Consider the following 21308-nt stretch of genomic DNA (forward strand, 5'->3'; position numbering starts at 1 on the left):
TCATACTTTAACCGCAGGAGCGCCCGGCAGCACAGTCATTGCCCATAGCGCAAGCGCAGATGGCCTTTCTGTGGCTCCCAGCAGGGAGCACCAGGAGCACTGCTTTCCTCCAACTACGAGCGTCTTCCCGCGCACGCGTATTGCCTGCTCCTGTCATGATAAATTCCGCCGCCGCTGTGCGATTATGATCAGTCGCACCTTGCAGCAGTGGCAGCAGCAGCTACCATCACCTGATGATGTTGAGCAGTTGTATCGAAGAAATATTGTGCAATTTACACAATACGATCCGGCGGCAAACCCGAGAAGCGTATTTGTAATCCATAATTGTTAACTGAAAAGTTGAACATAGCCGAATGAAACATTAAATACCATTCACACTAGAACACATTAGATGATGTCCCTAAATACCTTAGGCTGCACAATGCTAAATGTGTTTGTCATTCTCCTTATTGCAGAGTGCTATAACTATACCATAACTTAATTCCTGTCAATTTTAAGAAATATCTCAAATGGAAACAGTAGTGAATATTTATGACAGAATTTCAAATAAAAAGTCAAAATACAGGATGCAAAATGTTGCTGAAACCTTGTTGCAACAATAGCTGACAAGCCTTTTCTACAAACTTTATGAGAATGAAAAATGAATATTGCAGTAACTGCTAAAGATAAAACTTGTTTAAACAGCATTTTAATATTACAAATATATGTAAAAAGCTTTTCACTGTTTTTTAAGACCATCAACTCATGGTCACCTAGAAGACAGGATATGAAGTACTTATCAACTGATGAAGATACATCATGGACTGAAATTAAGAGAAGTCTACACTGGGACATTGCAGAAAACAGTCCCATACCCCATTGAAAAACACATGCAAGATGTAAAAGGAAGAAACACAGGAGATTAACGAGAAAGAAGTAAGGGTAACGTTGGCAAAGAGTCAAGAAAAAAGACACCCTGATACGTGAAAAAGATCATAAAGCATTGCTGGTGGAAAAAAACAGATTTTTCCATGAATGTAAAACTAAGAAGGGAGGCAATAATAACCCCATTCATAAGCATAGCAACAGTCAGTATTAGGAAGGATAAAAATAAAAAAGGAAGAGAGAACTTCAATCTCTATTAATAGAATGATTGTGCCTGTTGACTACAGTGAAGCAGCATTAGCAATCAATTAAACAGAAACAAAGGCTCATGCAATTAGGATAATAGGCAAAAATGTTCACTCAAAGATTAGAGGGAAAAATCTCAAAGCAAATTTAAATTGCTGTAATGTGGAAGAAACAATGCTATACTCCATAAATTTATTGACAAGAAATGTATGAACAATGTTCAAAGCACATTATTATCTGTGCTGATATAGTAAGTATTCTTATCTTATCATGGCTGCCATTTTTCTCACTGCAGTTGCTAATGTGCATATACCTACACTTCAACCCTTAAATCGGTCTTGCAATTCACCATGTACTTTTTTCTTTGACGCAGATTTGTGTTTTTTGAAGTCATCAAGCCACAACAGTGATATCTTTGCATTATATTGCTATCCTGATACAAATTGTAGTTTAAATTTGTTTGTCTAAGTCTTGGTTTTTTTCTTCTCTCTTATATACCATTTTACTACTTCTCTCTTACACATACCATGTCGTGATTCATGCCTACATTCTGAACAGATATCCAATGTATCTGGAATGAACACATGATGACAAACAATGAATTTTTTGTTGTGGAATACATGGTGGTCAACAACAGAAATGCGGGATTTCATGAGCAGCTTACAAACAAAATATTTATTGCTTTAATTACTTCAAAATATAAAAATACAATCTATATAGCAGCATGCTGCAATGCTATAACAATTATTTAAGACACTTTTATAATTTCAATTGACTGCTGTACACATCCCAACCATTACAGAATTATTGAAGTTGTATGACACAACTTCCCAGTTTTGGGCAAAAGATGGAAAAGTAAGAACTTACAACAAAGTATGTTATTCATACTTTCTGTCAGTAGTAGAAACATATTAGGTACAAATAAATAAATTTAAATATTCAATTGACTGTGCATTTACGTATACTCAACTACGAAAATAAATTAAAAGCTACACAAAAAAAAAAATTCCTCAATGTGTAAACAGAATTAACATTATAATTTAAAAATCTATTCTGTTATTAGAATTTTTAAGTCCTCAAAGCAGTCTTAAATGAAGCATCAATTCATATGAGATTTTTGCCAACCACGGCTGCTGTAAAATTAAATGCAACAACAGAATGCAAAGAAATGAGGGTAACAAGAATAGTGTAGAACAAATAACATCCATACAAGAAACAGAAACATGCATTTGTGTACAAAGACTTCTGACGTTGGATGATTACACCAACTTTGATACTTCTATACTTTTATCTGGAAGCACATTATTTATTACAATTGGTTCCCAAAGTGAAGTAGAATGTGGCAACATGAAAAGCTTGTGACAAACTGCAAAGCTAACTGTGCCAGCACCAGCTACAAGGATTACTCTGCAGCTGACAGCTCCTCAATTTTATGTGCTTCTTCTGAGGGAGGCTGCTTCTCACCATCCTCTGCAGGAAGCGGAGGGGCAGAATCGGACTCTTGCAGCTTACTCTTCACATCCTCCTTGTCTCCACTGTCATGCTGATCACCATCTACTACGTTCTCTTCTACTGGTAGTGTGGAAGATGATGATGGTGATAGCTGCTTTTTATCCTCTTCATCTTCAGAGGAGGAGTCTGACCTAGATAAACGCTCAGACTCACTGTCTGTGGGACCCTCAGACGAATCGATGGTATGAGGTGGAGGAAGTGAGGGGAGAGTTCCAGGGGCAGCGGATGGACGGTCGATACCATCAATACGAGGCGGTGACAGGCGCACTTTACGTGCTGGATTCATTGCATAACAGTAACAGCAGCGGAACGCAACGAACTCGAACTCCTCTTTGAGAGCCAAGCCATTGTGCGACTGGCACTGTTGACATATGAGTGCATATCGGTTGCTTGGTCCATCAGCTATAAGAAAATCAACTAGACGGTCAACAACCGATCGCTCGCGAGGTGCTATCGGCCGGGGCAATGGCGGGCCAGGGGCAAGCCTACTCTGGCCAGTATAGCCACCGGGATAGCGACCTCCCATTGGTGCAGGGAATATAGGTGCTGACTGCAGAAGAGTGGGAGAGCGACCCCTAGGAACCAGAGATGTCTTTGGTGGCTGGAAATGTTCTCGTGGTTGTTGTTGTTGTTGTTGTTGTTGTTGCTGCTGCTGTTGTTGCCCCAGAGGACGGCGTCTGAGATCTGGTGCTGATGAAGATGGGGAGATATTATCAACCTTCTGGTTGGAGGCTGATGTCTTTGCAGGCAGTGGTGACACCACAGCTAGTTCCTTTTTTGGTGCAAATCTCTCTAAGATCTGTTTGGCAGTCTTATAAGTTTCTTTGTCCATCACTTCTTCAAGGATATCTTGCTTCTGTTTTTCCATTTGTGCCAACTTTGTCTCACTGTTCGTTATTTGTCGCTTGAAATACCACACGATTCCGCGTCTCAGAAGTATCACGATCAATGGGAAGACAAGCAGTGGTGTTATATAGAAGATTTGTTCACTGAGAGAAGCTGGGAAGAAAAAGAAATAGAACACTAATGCTGCAATAATATAGGTGCCAACGGAATACAGCACGAGACGACCGATAACGACGCGATGTGTCTGCTCTGTACTGGCACGTCGCTTTTCCATTTCCTTGATACGCCTGTCCAGATCCTCCAAAACTTCAATCGTTGTCCGCTTCTTGCGGAAACGACCCAGCACAATCCCCATAGTGGCTGTATGGTGCCTGTTTTGTCTCACAGGAGTCAGCTGGTGATTGCAAGCATTCTCACCTGCAACAACGAAAAAGGAATATATGTTATTACATTGACATTATCTAACCTGAGACAAATAAGGTGATCCCCCCCTCTCTGTCTGACACACACACACACACACACACACACACACACACACACACACACACACACAGAGTGATTAAAACTGTACAAAGAACACGTGTGTAGAGGAATTTTTCATTTCAACGAATATTAAATTCTCACTTCTTTTACAGATGGCGCATGGAAAAAAAGAAAATTCTTCTAGAAGATCTGCAAGTAAGTTACTGAGACTAGAAAAGTTGCATCCCATTTGTGGACACAAGTCAATATTACAGGCACGTCCAAGATGACTCTGAACTCAGAGTTAAAGTGGGGCCAAGATGGGTTGGGTTGTTTGGGGGAATAGACCAAACCGTGAGGTCATCGGTCTTGGGGCCAAGAACTGATTAAAATTTCAAAAGATTCAGATCTTGTGTGCTCTAACCACTAGTTAATAGAAAGATTGTTTGGGAACAGTTTAAGTACACTGACATCAGCAATCAGTAGAGTTTGATAAATTGATTGGTATGATGAAAGGTTCCAAAACACTATTCTGTATACAAAGCCGACACCAAAAGGGGGAAAGTAGAGTCACTGAGTGACATAAGACAGATGTATAACTGAGTGCAGGGTAGTATTAATTTTGGCATGCCAATGTATCAGCCTTTTAGTCTATTACATTACTACCAATTTATGAGAAAGAGTACTTTTACTGCTGTTTTAAGAAATATGCAATAACCTGTCTGTCGAGGTATGCTGCATTTCCTGTTTTTTCTTTTACTTTGTACCTGATACTGTATGGTACAATATTGATTAGTATACAGTCATACTGTATAAATGTTTTCTAGATGTGAAGATGGTAACATTGATTTCAAAAACTGGTTATCGAGTATAACAACTATTATTACTGATCTTGGCAAGAAGTCTATCTTTTCTAATGTGTCATCACAGATCACTCTTTGCAGCTCAAAATGAGTAAACTAAATGCGAACGAGCTTTAAGTACATGCAATTATGAGTTTTTGATGGCCAGTGTGTTGTTCATATTGAATTTTTATCCTTCGATAGTAAATCTACAGGGCTGCTCACATGGGACAAAGTATTGTAAGGAGTCATTTGTAACAAGTCCTTGGAATAATCAGGTTATTCCTTTCTGATGCACCACTCAGCGTAATGTAGTGTTTTCTATCAATCTGAAATCTGTTGCATCAACTGTTAAATTTGAGAAATTATAAGCATACAATGTAAATGTGAAGACATATGATCTCACTCCAGACTTATCCAAGCATTGCAGTCCCGGTAGTTTTCGGTAATTGCTGGAAACATTAATTAGATATCGCAACATCTATTGTCTTTTTAATAATGCTGCTAGTCTAGTGTCCAACCCACATTTGAGTTAAGATGTGCATTTACTGAACTTTTATATTCACATTTTATGTTATATAGTCACTGGTAGTTACTCTTAACAGTGACCAATTATATTACAAGCAAACGTTTAATTAACCATTTTTATGTCAGAATTTTCTATCCCAGTTTTATTATGGTACACAATTTAGCACGTATAGGTTAAGTTTCTGTATGGTTTCTTATAAAAGGATTCCTCAGCCATTGGTTATCCAACTGTAACACAGTGTATATTTAGCACTTTAGTATTTGCACCTTTGATCATGGTAAGGTTTTTCTTTTTGACCAGTATAAAACCATTCTCAAACTATTTGTGAAGCAGAAATAGAATGGAAGAACTGCAATTAAACATTGATTAATTAGCACAAACCCACAGGAGTTGTACATCAGTCGTGGCCACCACATGCTGATGAGATCTAGGTCATAATACATGATCATTTTGATAAATGGGGCCTAACTGCAGTAAACTTTCCCTGAGAGGATAAAGAGCAAATAAGGTCATATGGACACACAGCCAGAAAGACATTCCAAGTTAAAAAATGTTGACAGTGAGAGTTCTAATGACAGAAAGCACACATGAGAACACACCTATCAAGTGGGAATGTTCTGTCTGTACTAATGTTTCAGTGGTATGATGGCAATGAACCATCAGCACCAGTTTGGCCTCAATGCATGGGCAAGGATTATTGGCAACCACTTCAACGGCCCAATAATCCTTCCACAATGCCTCACAGGTGAGGTATAACTGCACTTCCTGTGGGTGACCTGCCTCCCCTGCTGAAAGATATGCCTCGAGTGGTATGAAGGGTACTGTGACTACTATACGATTGTGCTACAGCTCACTCCCACATTTCTGTGCAGAGGCATCTTGACAGCATCTACCACAACCACATGCTGAGGATGAACTAGTGCTGATGGTTCACTGCCACTTTACCACTAAAACATCAGTATAGACAGAATATTCCCACTTGCCTGGTAGGTTCTCACATGTGCTTTCAACTACTGAAACCTGCACTTTCAAAGATCTTTTGTCTCGACCTTCAAGAAGGTGTACCTCCTTGGGAACACATTTCCAGCCCTATGTCCACTGGATCCGTTTTGCCTTCTATTCTCTCAGGGATGATTTCGTGCATATCTCAAATGTTTGTTGACAAGCTTAGGACTACATAACTTTAAACTTTAAATAATTATCGTTTTCTATCAGTACTGAAAACATGTAAAATTTTATTTACTGCAAGAGTATAACGGAAGCTTCAGCTGTTGAGTCTTGGGCAGATTTTGTAGTCACTTTTGATCAATAGTGAAACACGTAGAAACCAACGACTGTTAGCGAATTTGTGGGAAGATGAGGTACAAATGGCATACATTTGCATTATTTACATGTTTCTTGCATGGCAGAAGCAGCAAATGGGCAACTTGCTGCAACCAAGTACAAAGCAAATGGAGCTGCACAGCACTGTTTTCTCTGAGATTATAATTGCAAAATGGTTTAAACAATAATGTCGAATGGCTATGTTCAGACGCCTGGTACAAGAAAAGGGTTTACTTAAATCCAGGTGACTGTTCTCTTAACTTTAATTCTGACAGTTCGTCAGTATTTCTTGTTAGTGTATTTAGGACTCTCAAAGGTGAGTTTATGCATACCCTTCAAATAGTTAAGAGATAAATGTATTTAAAATACGTAAAATTTGAAAATGAATGACACATTCTCACTTAAACTCTTATATTTACACACACTCGCCCAGTCACATCAACTGTTCACAATGTAAAACTGACTACATTGTTTTTATTCTAATATCTGCTGAAAATAAATAGATTTTGAGAGAAAAGAAAGCGTATAAAACATATTCAGGAGCTAGACACTTAGACGAAACACAAAATTTCCTCCCTCATAACAACAACGACAAAACTTCAAAATATTATCACATTCATGAGCTATACAGTATGTCTAGGAGTAAAATAGCATCTCTCCTTTCTTACAAACATAAAATTCAATATGTTAAACTATGGGGTACTGAAATATATATATATTACAAGCACCAAATGCCGACAGATCCTTTCACTGGAAAAGTAACATTTTGAACAGCAGTGTCCAATCTAGAGGCATTACAATAATACTTTATTAAGCTTCAGAAGTTGGAAGATGCAACAACATGGCCATAAAGTTAGCTTCACCCAGACTTAGCTTCTGATCTACACTTACTGCCTCTCCTGCTACTCACAGGAAACCTTGTGCCTCATGAGCAAGGTTACTGCATGAATATGTCTTTACATTTTGCTGTAGCAGGTACTATGCTATTATCTATCTGCTGTGTGTGTTATTTCACTATCCCAAACTCCCACTAACCCTAGTAGCAAGCAGAAGCCCATCAGCTTCAGACGGACTCTTCCCCATTATTGTTCCTGGTTAATATTGATTCTGCACGAGGTCTGTGACTAATGCCCATGTGCATTTCATTGTGTACTGTGTAATGGTTATGCTTTGAAGTGACATCTGTGGACTCCAAACAAAGCACTCTGAAAGAGAAGGCATGTCGAACTATGCTTCTAAAGTTTTGAACAAAATTTTGAGATACGATGCCCTCAATATCAAGTAAGGCGTGGAATTGTCAGGAACTAAAAATGAGAGAAAAAGTCTACGGTCATGTTACTGTAAAAAAAGACTAACTCCCAACTACAAAAAACAGAGAAGGAGCAGCTGCCAGCAAATTTATGAAAAGTGTATGTGAAAACTGTGGATGCACATTCATCCTTTGGTGAGTTAACATACCAACAACTGAGGAGACTGACATCAGTGCAACAGAAAAATATGCCACACCTGGCGCTCCTAAACAGATTACTAGAAACTGTGATGAAGGGACTGAAGATTGTATTCTAGGGTCTATGACATTCCCGAATTTGCCTCATCCAAGGATGATCATCTCTAATCTTTATCTTTGAGTGAGGTCATGTAAATATTTTTTATAAAATAAATAAAAAATTACTGGCTTCTACAGACAATTTTACAATATTTTCAGAAAATCTGACAAAATTAGTCAGTCAAATCTTCTGAAGGGGGAAAAAAAACTGCAAACAGTTACCAAATTTCAGCAGAAAAAACAAAATTCTTGATGAATATAAAAAAATTCTCTCCAAAATACATAGAAATGCATAAAGGGAAAATACAGCAAGCTAGTAAATTTAAATATATTGAAGAAACTGTACAGCTGAATGGGTCAGAAAAATCTGTCGTAGATGCAATGGGTTAAAATACAAATAGTATATGATTTGGGGGGAAAAAAATTGAAAAAATGGAATGAACAATGTTACAGTGGCAAGATCAGAATGTATATATGCATGTGAATGCTTAATGATTATGTTGCTAATAATCCGTCTTTCAAAGTCCTCAATTCTGTCCAGCTTATACTTAATGTCTGCAATACAAACCACAGATGTTTGGAGGATGAGAAGTAATTAGGAAACCTATTAAGAAAAGAGAAAAGTATCAGAAGTAACGGCAAAGCGAAGACTGATCTTATTTGCACAGAATACATTCTAAGACTAAAAAACACACGACGCACCTCGAAGGAATTATCTGAATGAGACAGGAATCGGTAGATGGCGATGTACATGTACAGACAAACAAATTACTACAGTTTCAAAAAAACTGCATGATCTGTTCAAGATAAAGAACTTTAAAAACTGAGCAAGTCAGTAACACGTTGGTTCACCTCTGGCATACAGTTATTCGCATGCAGTTATTCGACTTGGCAATGATTGATAGAGATGTTAGGCGTCCTCCAGAGGGATATTGTGCCAAATTCTGTCCAATTGGCGCAGTAGAAACTCTCATCACAAGTGGGCTGGCATTACCTTGCTGAAATGTAAGCCCCAGGATAGCTAGACACGAATGGCAATACAACGGAGCGTAGAATATCATCGACGTACTGCTGTGCTGTAAGGATGACATAAATGACAACTACGGGGTCCTGCTATGAAATGAAATGAAATGGGCCTTACAGCAGCCGACAGTCAGGACTGTGGTCATCGGGTCTCGATTCGAAGAGAGACTCGGCACTGGAGAAGATTCTACTCCAATCAATGAGATCCCAGACTGAATGTGCCCGACATCACTGCAGACAGGCTTCTTGGTGTTCAGCGTGCAAAGCTTACAATTTTGCATTTTTCGCCGATAACTGTATGAATATCAATTTGTCACTAATTCCAATGGTGTGCCTCTTTTTTTTTTTTTTTTTTTTTTTAAAAAAAAGAGAGTAAATGAGAACAGCTCAACTAAACATAGGCTCCCGTATTTCCGGAAAAATAAAGCGACAGCACCGTGGATTGTAGAAATAAGAAAAGAAGTAGAAAGAAACAATATAACAGACTCTCAAATAACAAAGAAAACTTTTTAAGAACAAAATACTAAATTTAGATGGCTTTCGCGGCAGAAGAAATAAGAAATCGGGAACGATTTGGATAAAAGAAAGGAAAAGACAAAATGGGGAGAAGATGAAGGAACGCTTGAAAAATAGGAAACAACAATAAAAAGAATAAGAAATAAAATCGTTACGTGATCCTAGTTTGGTCAACAGGAAGATAAAACGGTACAAATGACGTAACGAAAGCCAAACCAACCTTCGTATAACCATTAACAACATCTGTTAAGTATTTCCGGGTTCCTGGTACAATCACTGAAATTCTTTGTATGGAAATACGAAATAAATAACAAACTGGAATACAAGACGCCGTTTGCCAGATAACGACATATTATTGTCAGCCTTATCGCTGCATAAATTGCATTACGTGTAACAGTCTTGGCTAGAGAAGTCTCAGTTTCCAAAAACGAAAATCAAAATCCCGCTACGAACTATTCCTGAAATTTGAAAACAAAGCGTCGCCGTCACTTTCCATTTGACGCATTAGTACCTCTGTTCTCTAGATACTGTTGTACCTATAATGGCTTAGTGTTGTCTTTTTCTGTTGCATTTAATCACAATAAACGCAGCATAAACTGCTGAGCAAAGAATTGGAAGTATAACAGGCTATTTTAACAATTAAGGAATGTATGGCCACGAGAACTCCCATGCGTGCAGCAGATTCTTTCCACCGATTTTTGTGTACGCAGTTTGTTCCCATGCGGCTGCGTTTGCGTACCGGGAAAGTGCCATCATGTGTACATCACTTAATGGCTGCGTTCACAGACACCGACAACGGACAGCTTGGTCACAGCGCGTCAGATTTTGGCGGGATTAAGGAAGTTACAATCTGTTTTGTCACGGAGGTTATAATCTATTCCAACTTTTATGTCTCGAAACGCACGTGCAAGTACTGTACACTCTTCCCTCAGTTATTAGAATAACCCAATAAAGTTTTACGATTCTATGAGATGATGAAAGAAACGTTCTGTTACATACTGGAGGTGATCGTGATGACATTGAAAAGCAGGATTACAAACACTCTGCACAACTTCAAATAAATTCATAAAAGCAAATATATGCCAATTAACCTTCCATGGCTGTCATTCAGCATGCGTGTGAGAGGCAAACGTACAGTTTAGAAAAGATACTCTGAACACAAAGCACTGAACAGTGGAAAAAGATACATCACATTTGCAAACCATCTCATGAGAGAATAACCATTGTACTGGCATAAAAACATCAGTAAGCAGTAATGATAATTCGTAGACAGCTAATGCCAACCTACCAAAACCCTACTACAGTAACTTTAAGCATGTAAATTGATATACACCCCGTTTCTCACTTGAACACACACTTTCTTGTGGTTATAATCTAGACCTATGATTTTCTACAGATTTTGTCCGTGTTGCGGACGACATACTGCGTTATGTATACACATAAGACTCAAATGGCTAGGCAGCCACAGAAAATGCATACTGTAAGACAAGGTAACATTCAGTTAGTTGTTATTAAATTTTTACATTCCTCAGAAGTTATTTCAAATAAAGTAGCGGTCTGAGACATAGATTCCAAGATATATCCTATTATGGTATTTCTCATCCTCAGCATGTCACAAACTCCTTTCTTCTATAAAACTTACATATTATGTATTGCCTTTGGGAACGTCGGCCGACTCGACCGAAGAAAAACTGGTATGAATTCCACCGAGCATCGTCCGAAGTCTACATGCTCGGGCGTGACATCTGTTGCATAGTGACCGTGCACGCACTGGCGTGCTGCTTTGAGAAGATCAGCCGTCTTCGGCGAAATCCCCGTATGTCGGCGCCACTGTGACCGCAGCCTAAGAGTAATACGGACGTTAACTTATCAGTAGGAACAACGATTCAACCTTCCGCGGAAGTCTACTTTCTGCATCAAATGCTTTGTTATGATGAAAGGTATGCTATCAAGTTCGACGAACGTACCTTGCTAACGGCGCGTGGCTTTCCCTCTCACCTGATTTCCGCCTGCTTACGGTTTATTGACAATAGTAGTTTGTCAAATCTTCCATATACTGAAGCGACTTCACACCAGTAAAATCAAAAAAAATTCTCCTTTAACGCGGTTATACAAGGTTAAGAGGTTGAACACAAAAAATAGTGGCTGCTGCAGCTGTATTAGCTACGGCTTGCAAGCAACAGTAAACAGTAAAAAAATGTGCACCAGAATGTTTTTTAAAAAGAAGAGAACTGGTCGCATGTTAATTTGCTGACAAATCTGAACCACGGACCGAAAAGATTTTACCAACTTGAGATTTGCTGATGATAGTGCCTTACTGGCAGAGCTCCAAAACTTAGTTACAGATCTTGCATCGGAATGTCAGCTGGTTGGCTTGAACATGAACCTTTCCAAAACAAAAGTAATATCCAACAAATGGGTCCCAGCTGGAGATGTGAAAGTCAAGGACAGTCTACTACAAGAGGTCAGTGAATATGTCTACCTTGGCCAGATTATAAATATGAAGACCGGAAATCTATCGACGCATCAAGCTTGGCTGGCAAGCATTTGGGAAGAATTCAAAAGTATTCAGATCAAAAATGCCAGTAAATCTGAAGAAAGCAGTATTTGATCAATGCATTCTTCCTGTGATGACGTATGGCTGCGAGACATGGACACTGAACTCATTTACAAAAGGGAAACTTAGGACAGCACAGAGAGCCATGGAGAGATCAATGTTGGGCTATACAAGAAAGGACAGGAAAAGGGCAGATGACATCCGGTCTGTGACGAAGGTTAATGACATCTTAGAGAGAGTAGGTTCCTTGAAATGGCAGTGAGCTGGCCACGTCGCAAGAAGAAAAGACAACAAATGGACGAAGCTAGCACTGGAGTGGAGTCCGAGAGAGCACCGGATGCCTAGAGGAAGACCACCAGACAGATGGGACAAAGGCATCAAGAAGATGGCTGGTAATACCTGGCAGAGAACTGCCCAAGACCGTCCTACTTGGAGAAGACTTCTGAAAGCCTACCTGAATCCATGGCTCGAAGAGGCCACATCATCTAATGATTGAATTGGCTGATGATGATGATGATTCCCGATGAGTCAAACATCGTGAAACAATCGTACCAATGCTAATAGGAGATAAAATACAGATACGTTAATGAGGGGGGCTATCGGTGTCTATGAGAGATTAGGGGTAAGTCTGAAATTTTTGCTGACAGGCAAGTGTTTCGAATGCTCGTGGTTTTGTTCTGTAATATCAGCAAACGCAATTAGTAAAATTCTACGGAAGCCCATGAAGCAGTTAGATCTGCCTGAGAAGGATATGATCATGTAAAAAGTGTAAAACGTCTTTTTTCTACGTTTTGCACGGTAATAATTTGGTGAAACTGAAATTTATTTCACTGACCCCTTAGTACTAAAGGAGATATTTCCCGAAGCAGTTTTTCCAAGCTGCTGTGTAACTCACCAACCTATACTATATTTTCAAATTAATAAAGCAAGCAGGTCACAGAGAATCCTCTTGACCATCCCAAAATGCTAGATACCACTATTGCCCTTGAACTAGTTTATTAAAACTTTTATGCAAAAAGGCTATTTGAAAAATTTAATCTGAGATGTGATATACACAAAGGCGAACTGAAAACACGAACTGTGCACACTAACGCCATGTGGCTGGTTCGTGAAGCTCTCTCAACAACTAAGTGGAGAATGTTGTCAAACCGTCAATACTTGACATCACACATTCAGTATGTATGGACAATACTGAGAATATTTTCAGGGTCATCAACACTGCTCGTCAATATTTCTAGTACTGACAGTACTTCTATATATTGATGGTTTGGCAATATTACTGAACGCGTGAGAGGTATCTTTAAGGTACGTAGGGCAAATAGTGGGCGTAGAGAGCGAGCGAGTCAGGTGCGGGGGCCGGCAGCGGTCACCGCCGTTACCGGCACGGCGAGTCACACACCGTTCCGCATACCGCGAAAGGCAGGCGCGGCCCTTGCGCTCGGCCGTCACGGTTACGGCTCCACCAGCAGTTAACCAGCCCTGCTCGCTGTGCTCTAACTAGCCGGGGCATCCAGACGCTTAGCGCTTTCTCAATAGATCTAACAACTCGGACAGTACCGTGAGCACTCCCACAATCTGTGATTACGTATCTTCCCAGATCACGCGGAAGGGAACAACCGGGCGATTCAGATTGAAAAGAAACTTCATGTTATCACTCACTCACTGGCAGTTAGGCACATCGGACAGAAAACTGGTCACTCCGGACACATCAAAAGAAAACCGCGTCGCTTCTAGCTTTGAAACTGGCCTCAATTCAGAATTTGTTCAGGTATGCTGGAAAGCATTTGACACGTCGTCCTAGTGCAGATTTAACGAAGGTGCGAGCATGTGAAATAGGTTCCCCGAAACGTGAGCGGTTCGAAGACTTCTATAATAGAACCCAATATGTTGTCCTCAATGGCAAGTGTTCATCGGAGATGAGGGCATCGCCAGGAGTGCCCCAGGGACGTGTGATACGACCCTATTATTTTCAATATACAGGAAAGATCTGGCGGACAGGTTGGGCAGAAATCTGCGGTTGTTTGCTGATGATGCTGCGATGTACACGGAGGTATCGAAATTGAGTGACTGTAGGAGCATACAAGATGACAGACAAAATTTATAGTTGGTGTGATGAAAGACAGTTAGTTCAAAACGTAGAAAAAGGTAAGTTAATGCGGATGAGTAGGAAAAACAAACTCGTAATGTTCGGATACAACATTTGTAGCGCTCTCCTCGAAACTGTCACGTCGTCTAAATATCTACATCTAATATTGCAAAGCCATATAAAAGGGAACGACCGCGTGAGAACTTGTTGGGTAAGCGAATGGCCGACTTCGGCTTATAGGGAGAATTTTGGAAAAGTATGGTTCACCTATAAAGGAGACGGCATATAAGACGCTAGCGCCACCTGTTCTTCAGTAGTGTTGGGGTTTTTGGGATCCAAACCAGGAAGATATTAAAGCAGTTCAGAACTGGACTGCAAGATCTGTTACCGGTAGGTTCGAACACGACGTAAGTGTTACGGAGAGGCTTCGTGAACTCAAATGGGAATTGGAGAAACATTACACAGAAAACTGGGAGAACCGGCGTTTGAAGCTGACTGCCTGAACATTTATGTTGACGCCAACATACTTTTCGCATAAGTACCACGAAGACAACACAAGAAACTACGACTCATACGTAGGCATACAATCTTTTTTCCCTTAGTCTATTTGCGAGAGAAAAAGCAAGGTACAATGTACCCTCCGCCACCCACCGTGCGGTGGCTTGTGGCGTATGTACGTAGATGTAGATGTCTTATCCAGATGAAGCCATACACTGATTACATCCTTTACAGCTGTCAAACTGCGGGGATGTAGAATGTCGTTTTCACCAGCTTTTCCAAATAGTTCCACACATTTTCTACAGTAATACGACTGGGTGTTTTACGGGATCGGTCAAGGTGCGGCACGATGCCTGAGTGTCCTACAAAAATAGGAACATGTGTGTCATTTTGGAACACGCGAGTGTCCATATTCATCATGAAGATGTAAACGAAAGGGCAAGGGACAATCGACAATGTAGAAGTAAACATCCTGGTTCATGTAACCAATATGAGTGGGCCAAAGTCATGGTACGGAAAACACTCCCAAAACATCGCAGAACCACCTCCGACTTGAACTACACGTTCTCATTTAAGAGTTCTTTTCATTGCATACTTGTTGGATGGTCTTTGTAGAGTTTAAATGGTTCAAATGGTTCTGAGCACTATGGGACTTAACTGCTGAGATCATCAGTCCCCTAGAACTTAAAACTACTTAAACCTAACTAACCCAAGGACATCACGCACACCCATGCCCGAGGCAGGATTCGAACCTGCGACCGTAGCGGTCGCGGTTCCAGACTGTAGCGCCTAGAACCGCTCGGCCACCTCGGCCGGCATGCAGAGTTTAGTCACTGGTAATATTCAAACGAAAATATCAATGGGGTGAAGACACATACGTGTCCCACCGGTCTTACTGCATGGGACAAAATGTTTAACTGACTGCTCACTAGGGGATGAAAGAATAGCCATTAGTACACACATTATTTTGAAAAAAAAAATGTAAACAATGTATATGAATATAAAGTTCATCGTGTTTATGTGTGATAAGGCGTAAATAATTTTTTGCACAAATTGTTTTGGTTCTTTCTTCAACCTTAGTTGTTGCGCATATTGTACACTGTCTCCTTGTATCTTCGATGGACAAATGGTCAAAAATGGTTCAAATGGCTCTGAGCACTATGGGACTCAACTGCTGAGGTCATTAGTCCCCTAGAACTTAGAACTAGTTAAACCTAACTAACCTAAGGACATCACAAACATCCATGCCCGAGGCAGGATTCGAACCTGCGACCGTAGCGGTCTTGCGGTTCCAGACTGCAGCGCCTTTAACCGCACGGCCACTTCGGCCGGCGACAAATGGTCACATACATTGTTACCTCTGATGGGCTACCTCTTTCTCCTACGTTGTTTTACATAAGTTTTTTGTTTGCCATTCGCAATTATTTTTTCAGCAAATGGGACAAGAAACTGCAAGAACTTTACATTCTTTCTGGGGATTTCAGTTAACAGAATCTGTCACACAAGGCTTTAAAAACACTGCAATAGTTAACAAAGAGGTGTAAACAGGTGTTTTCCTCCTCACAAAAACCCAAGTCCTCCCACCCACGAGAACTTTTTCAAACTAAACATGTGTTAGGTTCTGAGAACCAGTGGGACGACAACCTGTGAGGTCTGGATTAACTTTTATCCGGCTGGCACGAACATTCTCCTCATGGGACACATGCGGATTTAACTCTATCACTACAATCGGGCTTCAGAGGCCCGTCTGCGATTTTTTTAATCTCCTCTGTTAGTAACTATACATTTTAATGAAATTTTAGAACTTTTCATAATTAGTCTTGTTACTCATAATTTTGCAGAATAATTATAAAAAAAATACCTATTGCTTTGTATTAAGGTTTTGGTTCACGTTTCCTCCCGCACGGGCCTCGCAAACTCGCGTGGTTAGAAGCAATTTTTGAGCAAAAAGGTGTCCATCTGCTCAGGGTCTTTTAAGTCATTTGCTACTGTTGACTCGCGTTGTTATTCTTTCAGTGTTTAACGGTTCTCCTTGTTATAAGCACATGTTAATTTGTGTGCATTATTTCATAACAGTTGTCTGGTCTACAAACTGAAAATGTTACGGAGGACACAGTTGATAAGATAAGGGAATTAATGGAGCAGTCTCCTCGTAGTGAACTTGAATTTTCCAATGATAATGAGGTAGACGTCGCTGAAAACTCAGAATATGATTACGATGAATCCCTTTACGAAGAAAGAAACGAAGAAAGAAACGAACAATTTAGTGCGAATTCTGTTAAGTGCGACTTACTGTTCTCTCGCAGTAGGAATGAAATATGGGCTCAGTCCCTCAGAGTGTAATTTCTGGTAGGCAGAACGAAAAGAATATATTAAAGGAAGACCAGGGATCTACAATGTGTTCGATTAGGAACTGTGATAATGAAGAGTCTCGTTTTACGTTGTTCCTTCCGGTACACTTCATTGAGAAAGAGTGTATTTGGGCCAACAACGAAGGTCGAATGATTTACTAGGACTGCGTGTATAGATTTGTATGAAATGAAAAGTTCCTTGGTGTCCTAATCCTTACAAGTCAACAAATGAAGGTATCAGTCACCTGTGAAGTGCTGAGAATGGCCGACCACTGTTCGATGAAATTATGTCTAGTAACCGCTTTTGAGGGTGCTTTGAAAATGTAGCACCCCTACGTAAACATATAGGCCAAGTGACAAAATGGAACCAATCTGATAAGTTTGAGATGCGGGAAACTACCTTGAGGAATGTCCAGGATGGTGCAGACTGCGGATGAACAGTTGGACACATTTCCAGGTCGCTGTTCATTTTGACAATACATGGAATCAAAACCTGGTAGGCAGGAGATAAAGTTCTGCGCAATTTGTGACAGAGCAACAAGCTACTGGAAGAAGTCTGGACGTAAGACCATTCTCTACTTAGTCCATTATTTGTTGTCAAAATATCATTTTAAAAGTATTTATACCCCAAAAGTGGTTCACGTCAGAAGTAGTCAAAATAGTGTCAATTTTGACAACACGGGCCTGAGAGGCCCGACTGATAGGTAATGTTATACCGATTTCTGGTAAGCAGTGGATTAAACGCCTCGTTGATCCGTCGATGTACTCTACGCCCTGTATCAGTTGAAAAGAGGCATTGCAGACAAACGTCCAGTCAACTAATGTCCAGTTTTTGTGTTGTTTGCCCCATTGAGGATATGCAGCCTTTTGTGCCGCTGTGAGTAACGGCCTATTGCGAGGTACCCTGGCCCCTGATCTCCATTGGATGCAGTTCCTTTCGCAATGTTCGTTCGGAAACCGGTGGAGATGAGCCTGCATTCACTGACAGTAGCAATTCCTGCCGGGTTTGGAAGCGATTGTCATTGACAAGGTGTAACACTCGCCTGCGTGTAGCACACCATTCCTCGTAGAGAGACTTTGTTAATACATCAACTTCACTCGCTGTGTGTTCATGGGCACGTCCTAACATGAGTGTTCCTTCCTGACCTCATGTCAGGTCCCCACGTCGATCAGTCTTACTGCGCTGATTCCATACAACGATTGCAAAACACACACACACACACACACACACACACACACACACACACACACACACACACACACACCACTTCATTCCATCACTTACGTCAGTGGTGGACGGCCGTATGACCACCTGTTCAACAACGTCTACAGCACTCGAAACCGATCAGTGTGCTCCAATAGGGTGTTGTGTGATGTCCTTAGGTTAGTTGGGTTTAAGTAGTTCTAAGTCCTAAGGGACTGATGACCTCAGATGTTAAGTCCCATAGTGCTCAGAGCCATTTGAACCATTTGCTCCTATAATGGGGGTGACTAAAATTTTTTCTCGTGAACTTAATATCGCACTACCGTACCCCGTTAGGTACAGTCACATACTCACGGTTACAGAAAGAAATAAACCACCGCTTCTGCAAAGCTGTATGTTCTGTAATGCTATAGCATTGTTAGGTTCAGTCACATTAATATGACCATTTGTTAAAGCCTCAATAACCACCTTTCTCAGCACGGACAGCTGCGAGACGTAGAGGAAGAGAATCAATGAAGTTCTGGAAGGCACCGATAGTGATGTGGAGCCACGTCGACTGCAGTGCCGTGGCCAGCTGCGTTGGGTTTTTCGGCTAAGGACCCATGGCGCAAACAGCCCGATCGGGGTGGTCCCATAGATTCTCGACTGGTTTTAATCCGGTGAATCTGATGTCCAGGAAAGTACGGTAAATTCATCCTGGTGCTCTCGAACCGTGCAGGCACAATGCGAGCCGTGTGACAGTTACACTCTCCTGCTGGTAGATGCTGTCGTGCCGAGGAATAACGAGCTCCATGTAGGGGTGGACATGGTCCCCAAGGATAGGTGCATACTTTGATCCACTGTGCCTTCCACAATGAGAGATCATGCAGAGAATACCAGGAAAAGATTCCCCAACGACTGCTGCACGGTATTTGCTTCCCGACATTTCAAGCAGTAACGCCAACAGCCATCTGTCCGATGGAGCGTACATCTACATCATACTCCGCAAGCCATCTAATAGTGTGTGGCGGAGGGTACTTTCGGTACCACTATCTGATCCCTCCAACTTGTTCCACTCGCGAATAGTGCGTCGGAAGAATGATTGTCGGTAAGCCTCTGTATTGGCTCTAATTTCTCGAATTTTCTTCTCGTGGTCAACACGCGAGATGTATGTGGGGGGTGCGTGGGGGGTGGGGGCGGGGGGAGTAATATGTTATCTGACTCCTCCAGGAAAGCGCTGTCTAGAAATTTCAATAGTAAATATCTCCATGATGCACAACACCTCTCTTGTAACGTTTGCCAGTGGAGTTTATCATCTCCGTAACGCTCTCTCGCCAGCTAAACGATCCCGTGACGAAACTCGCCGCTCTTCGTTGGATCTTCTCTGTCTCCTCTATCAGTCCTATCTGACTGGAACAAGTGCCTTATAAGCCTCTTCTTTCGTGGATGAGTTACATTTCCTTAAGATTCTTCCGATGAATCTGAGTCTGGTGTCTTGCTTTTCTGCTTTTCCCACTATCTGTTTTATATCGTCATTCCACTTAAGGTCGATCTGGATAGTTACAGCTCTTTGTCATCAATAGTGTAGCTGCATAATAGTGGATTTCTTTTCCTATATATGCGCAATAAGTTACGTTTATTTACGTTCAGGGTCAACTGCCAGAGTCTGCACCATTCATCAGTTCTCTGCAGGTCGTTCTGCAAATTCTTACAATTTTATGGCGTTGCTACTTTGGTATAAACAACAGCGTCATCTGTGAACAGTCTTAAAGAGCAACCGACGCTTTCTACTAGATCATTTATATATATTGTGAACAGCAACGGTCCTACCACACTTCCCTGTGATACTCCGGATATTACCTTTACATCTGTCGATTTAGTTCCGTTAAGAGCGACGTGATGAGTTCTATCTGCAAGATAGTCTTGAATCCAATCGCAGGTCTGCTCCGATACTCCGTAAGCTCGTATATTTTTTTCATTAAACGGCAATGCAGGACGGTGTCAATTACCTTACTGAAATCAAGTAAGCACGGCATCAATCTGAGCGCCGTTGTTCACTGCGCTGTGAATCTCATGGAGGAACAGAGCGAGCTGAGTTTCGCAGGATCTCTGTTTGCGGAATCCATGTTGATTTTTATAGAGGAATGTTCCTTTTCCAAGAACGTCATAATTCTTAAAGCGTAATTCATCTGAAGAGGCCAGCAGTCGCCACTCCGTGGGACTGCTGCTGCGATACTAACTTGCAAATTCCAGCCTTCGTCGCCATGAACAGCAGTCAGCCTGGATGTATGAACCAGTTGTCTGCTGTGGAGGCCCATATGCAGCAACGTTCACTGAACGGTCGTTGGACAGACGCTGTTGGTAGCCTCTTTGTTCATCTGGGCGGTCAGTTGTTCAACAGCTGCACGTCTATTCGCCCGTACACATCTCCGCAGCCGTCGTTAACTCCTGTCATCTATGAATAGCGCCATTTCACCATGTACGGTATACTTTAACCAAGGCGGGTCACAAGAAGTTTCGGAAAGCCTCCACTCTTGGCCCGAAAGCCAATGATCATGCACTTTTGGACATGAGGTAAATCGCTCCGCTTCCACTTTACGACGACTGTACTATTTTCCGCCCCCCCCCCCCCCCCTCCCTATACGCTTGATGTACCCTCCACTGCCAGTGCTGCCACATGCCGTCTATGAGTGATTATTGCACCCTGACGTCGAACTTAGGCAGATGTCACATTAACGTGACTTAAGAGCGTATTTTCTGGGCTCTTGGCAATACACTTCTACAACACAAGAGAGCGATCAATTACAATATCTACAAAGAAGTGACTCGCTTACTGATGCAATAAACTAGTGGAAGCTCGTGTTTAGTGTAAAAGATTTATGAGTGTGTGTTGCCGGGAGCTCTGCGTACCCGTCTGCAAACCC

The 21308-nt window shown here is 41.3% G+C and overlaps 1 protein-coding gene across 1 annotated transcript in view; it reads right to left on the minus strand.

Moving 5' to 3' along the window:
- Window positions 1-1757: 1757 nt before the first annotated feature.
- Window positions 1758-21308, minus strand: part of LOC124593720 (endoplasmic reticulum junction formation protein lunapark-A) — a 133887-nt gene continuing 114336 nt past the window's right edge. The window contains exon 2 of the mRNA XM_047132032.1: window positions 1758-3885. Within this exon, the coding sequence (XP_046987988.1) occupies window positions 2513-3823 (1311 nt within the window). The 5' untranslated portion in view covers window positions 3824-3885 and the 3' untranslated portion in view covers window positions 1758-2512. The remainder of the gene's footprint in view (window positions 3886-21308) is intronic.

Source organism: Schistocerca americana, chromosome 2, assembly GCF_021461395.2.
Source record: "Schistocerca americana isolate TAMUIC-IGC-003095 chromosome 2, iqSchAmer2.1, whole genome shotgun sequence".
NCBI lineage: Eukaryota > Metazoa > Arthropoda > Insecta > Orthoptera > Acrididae > Schistocerca > Schistocerca americana.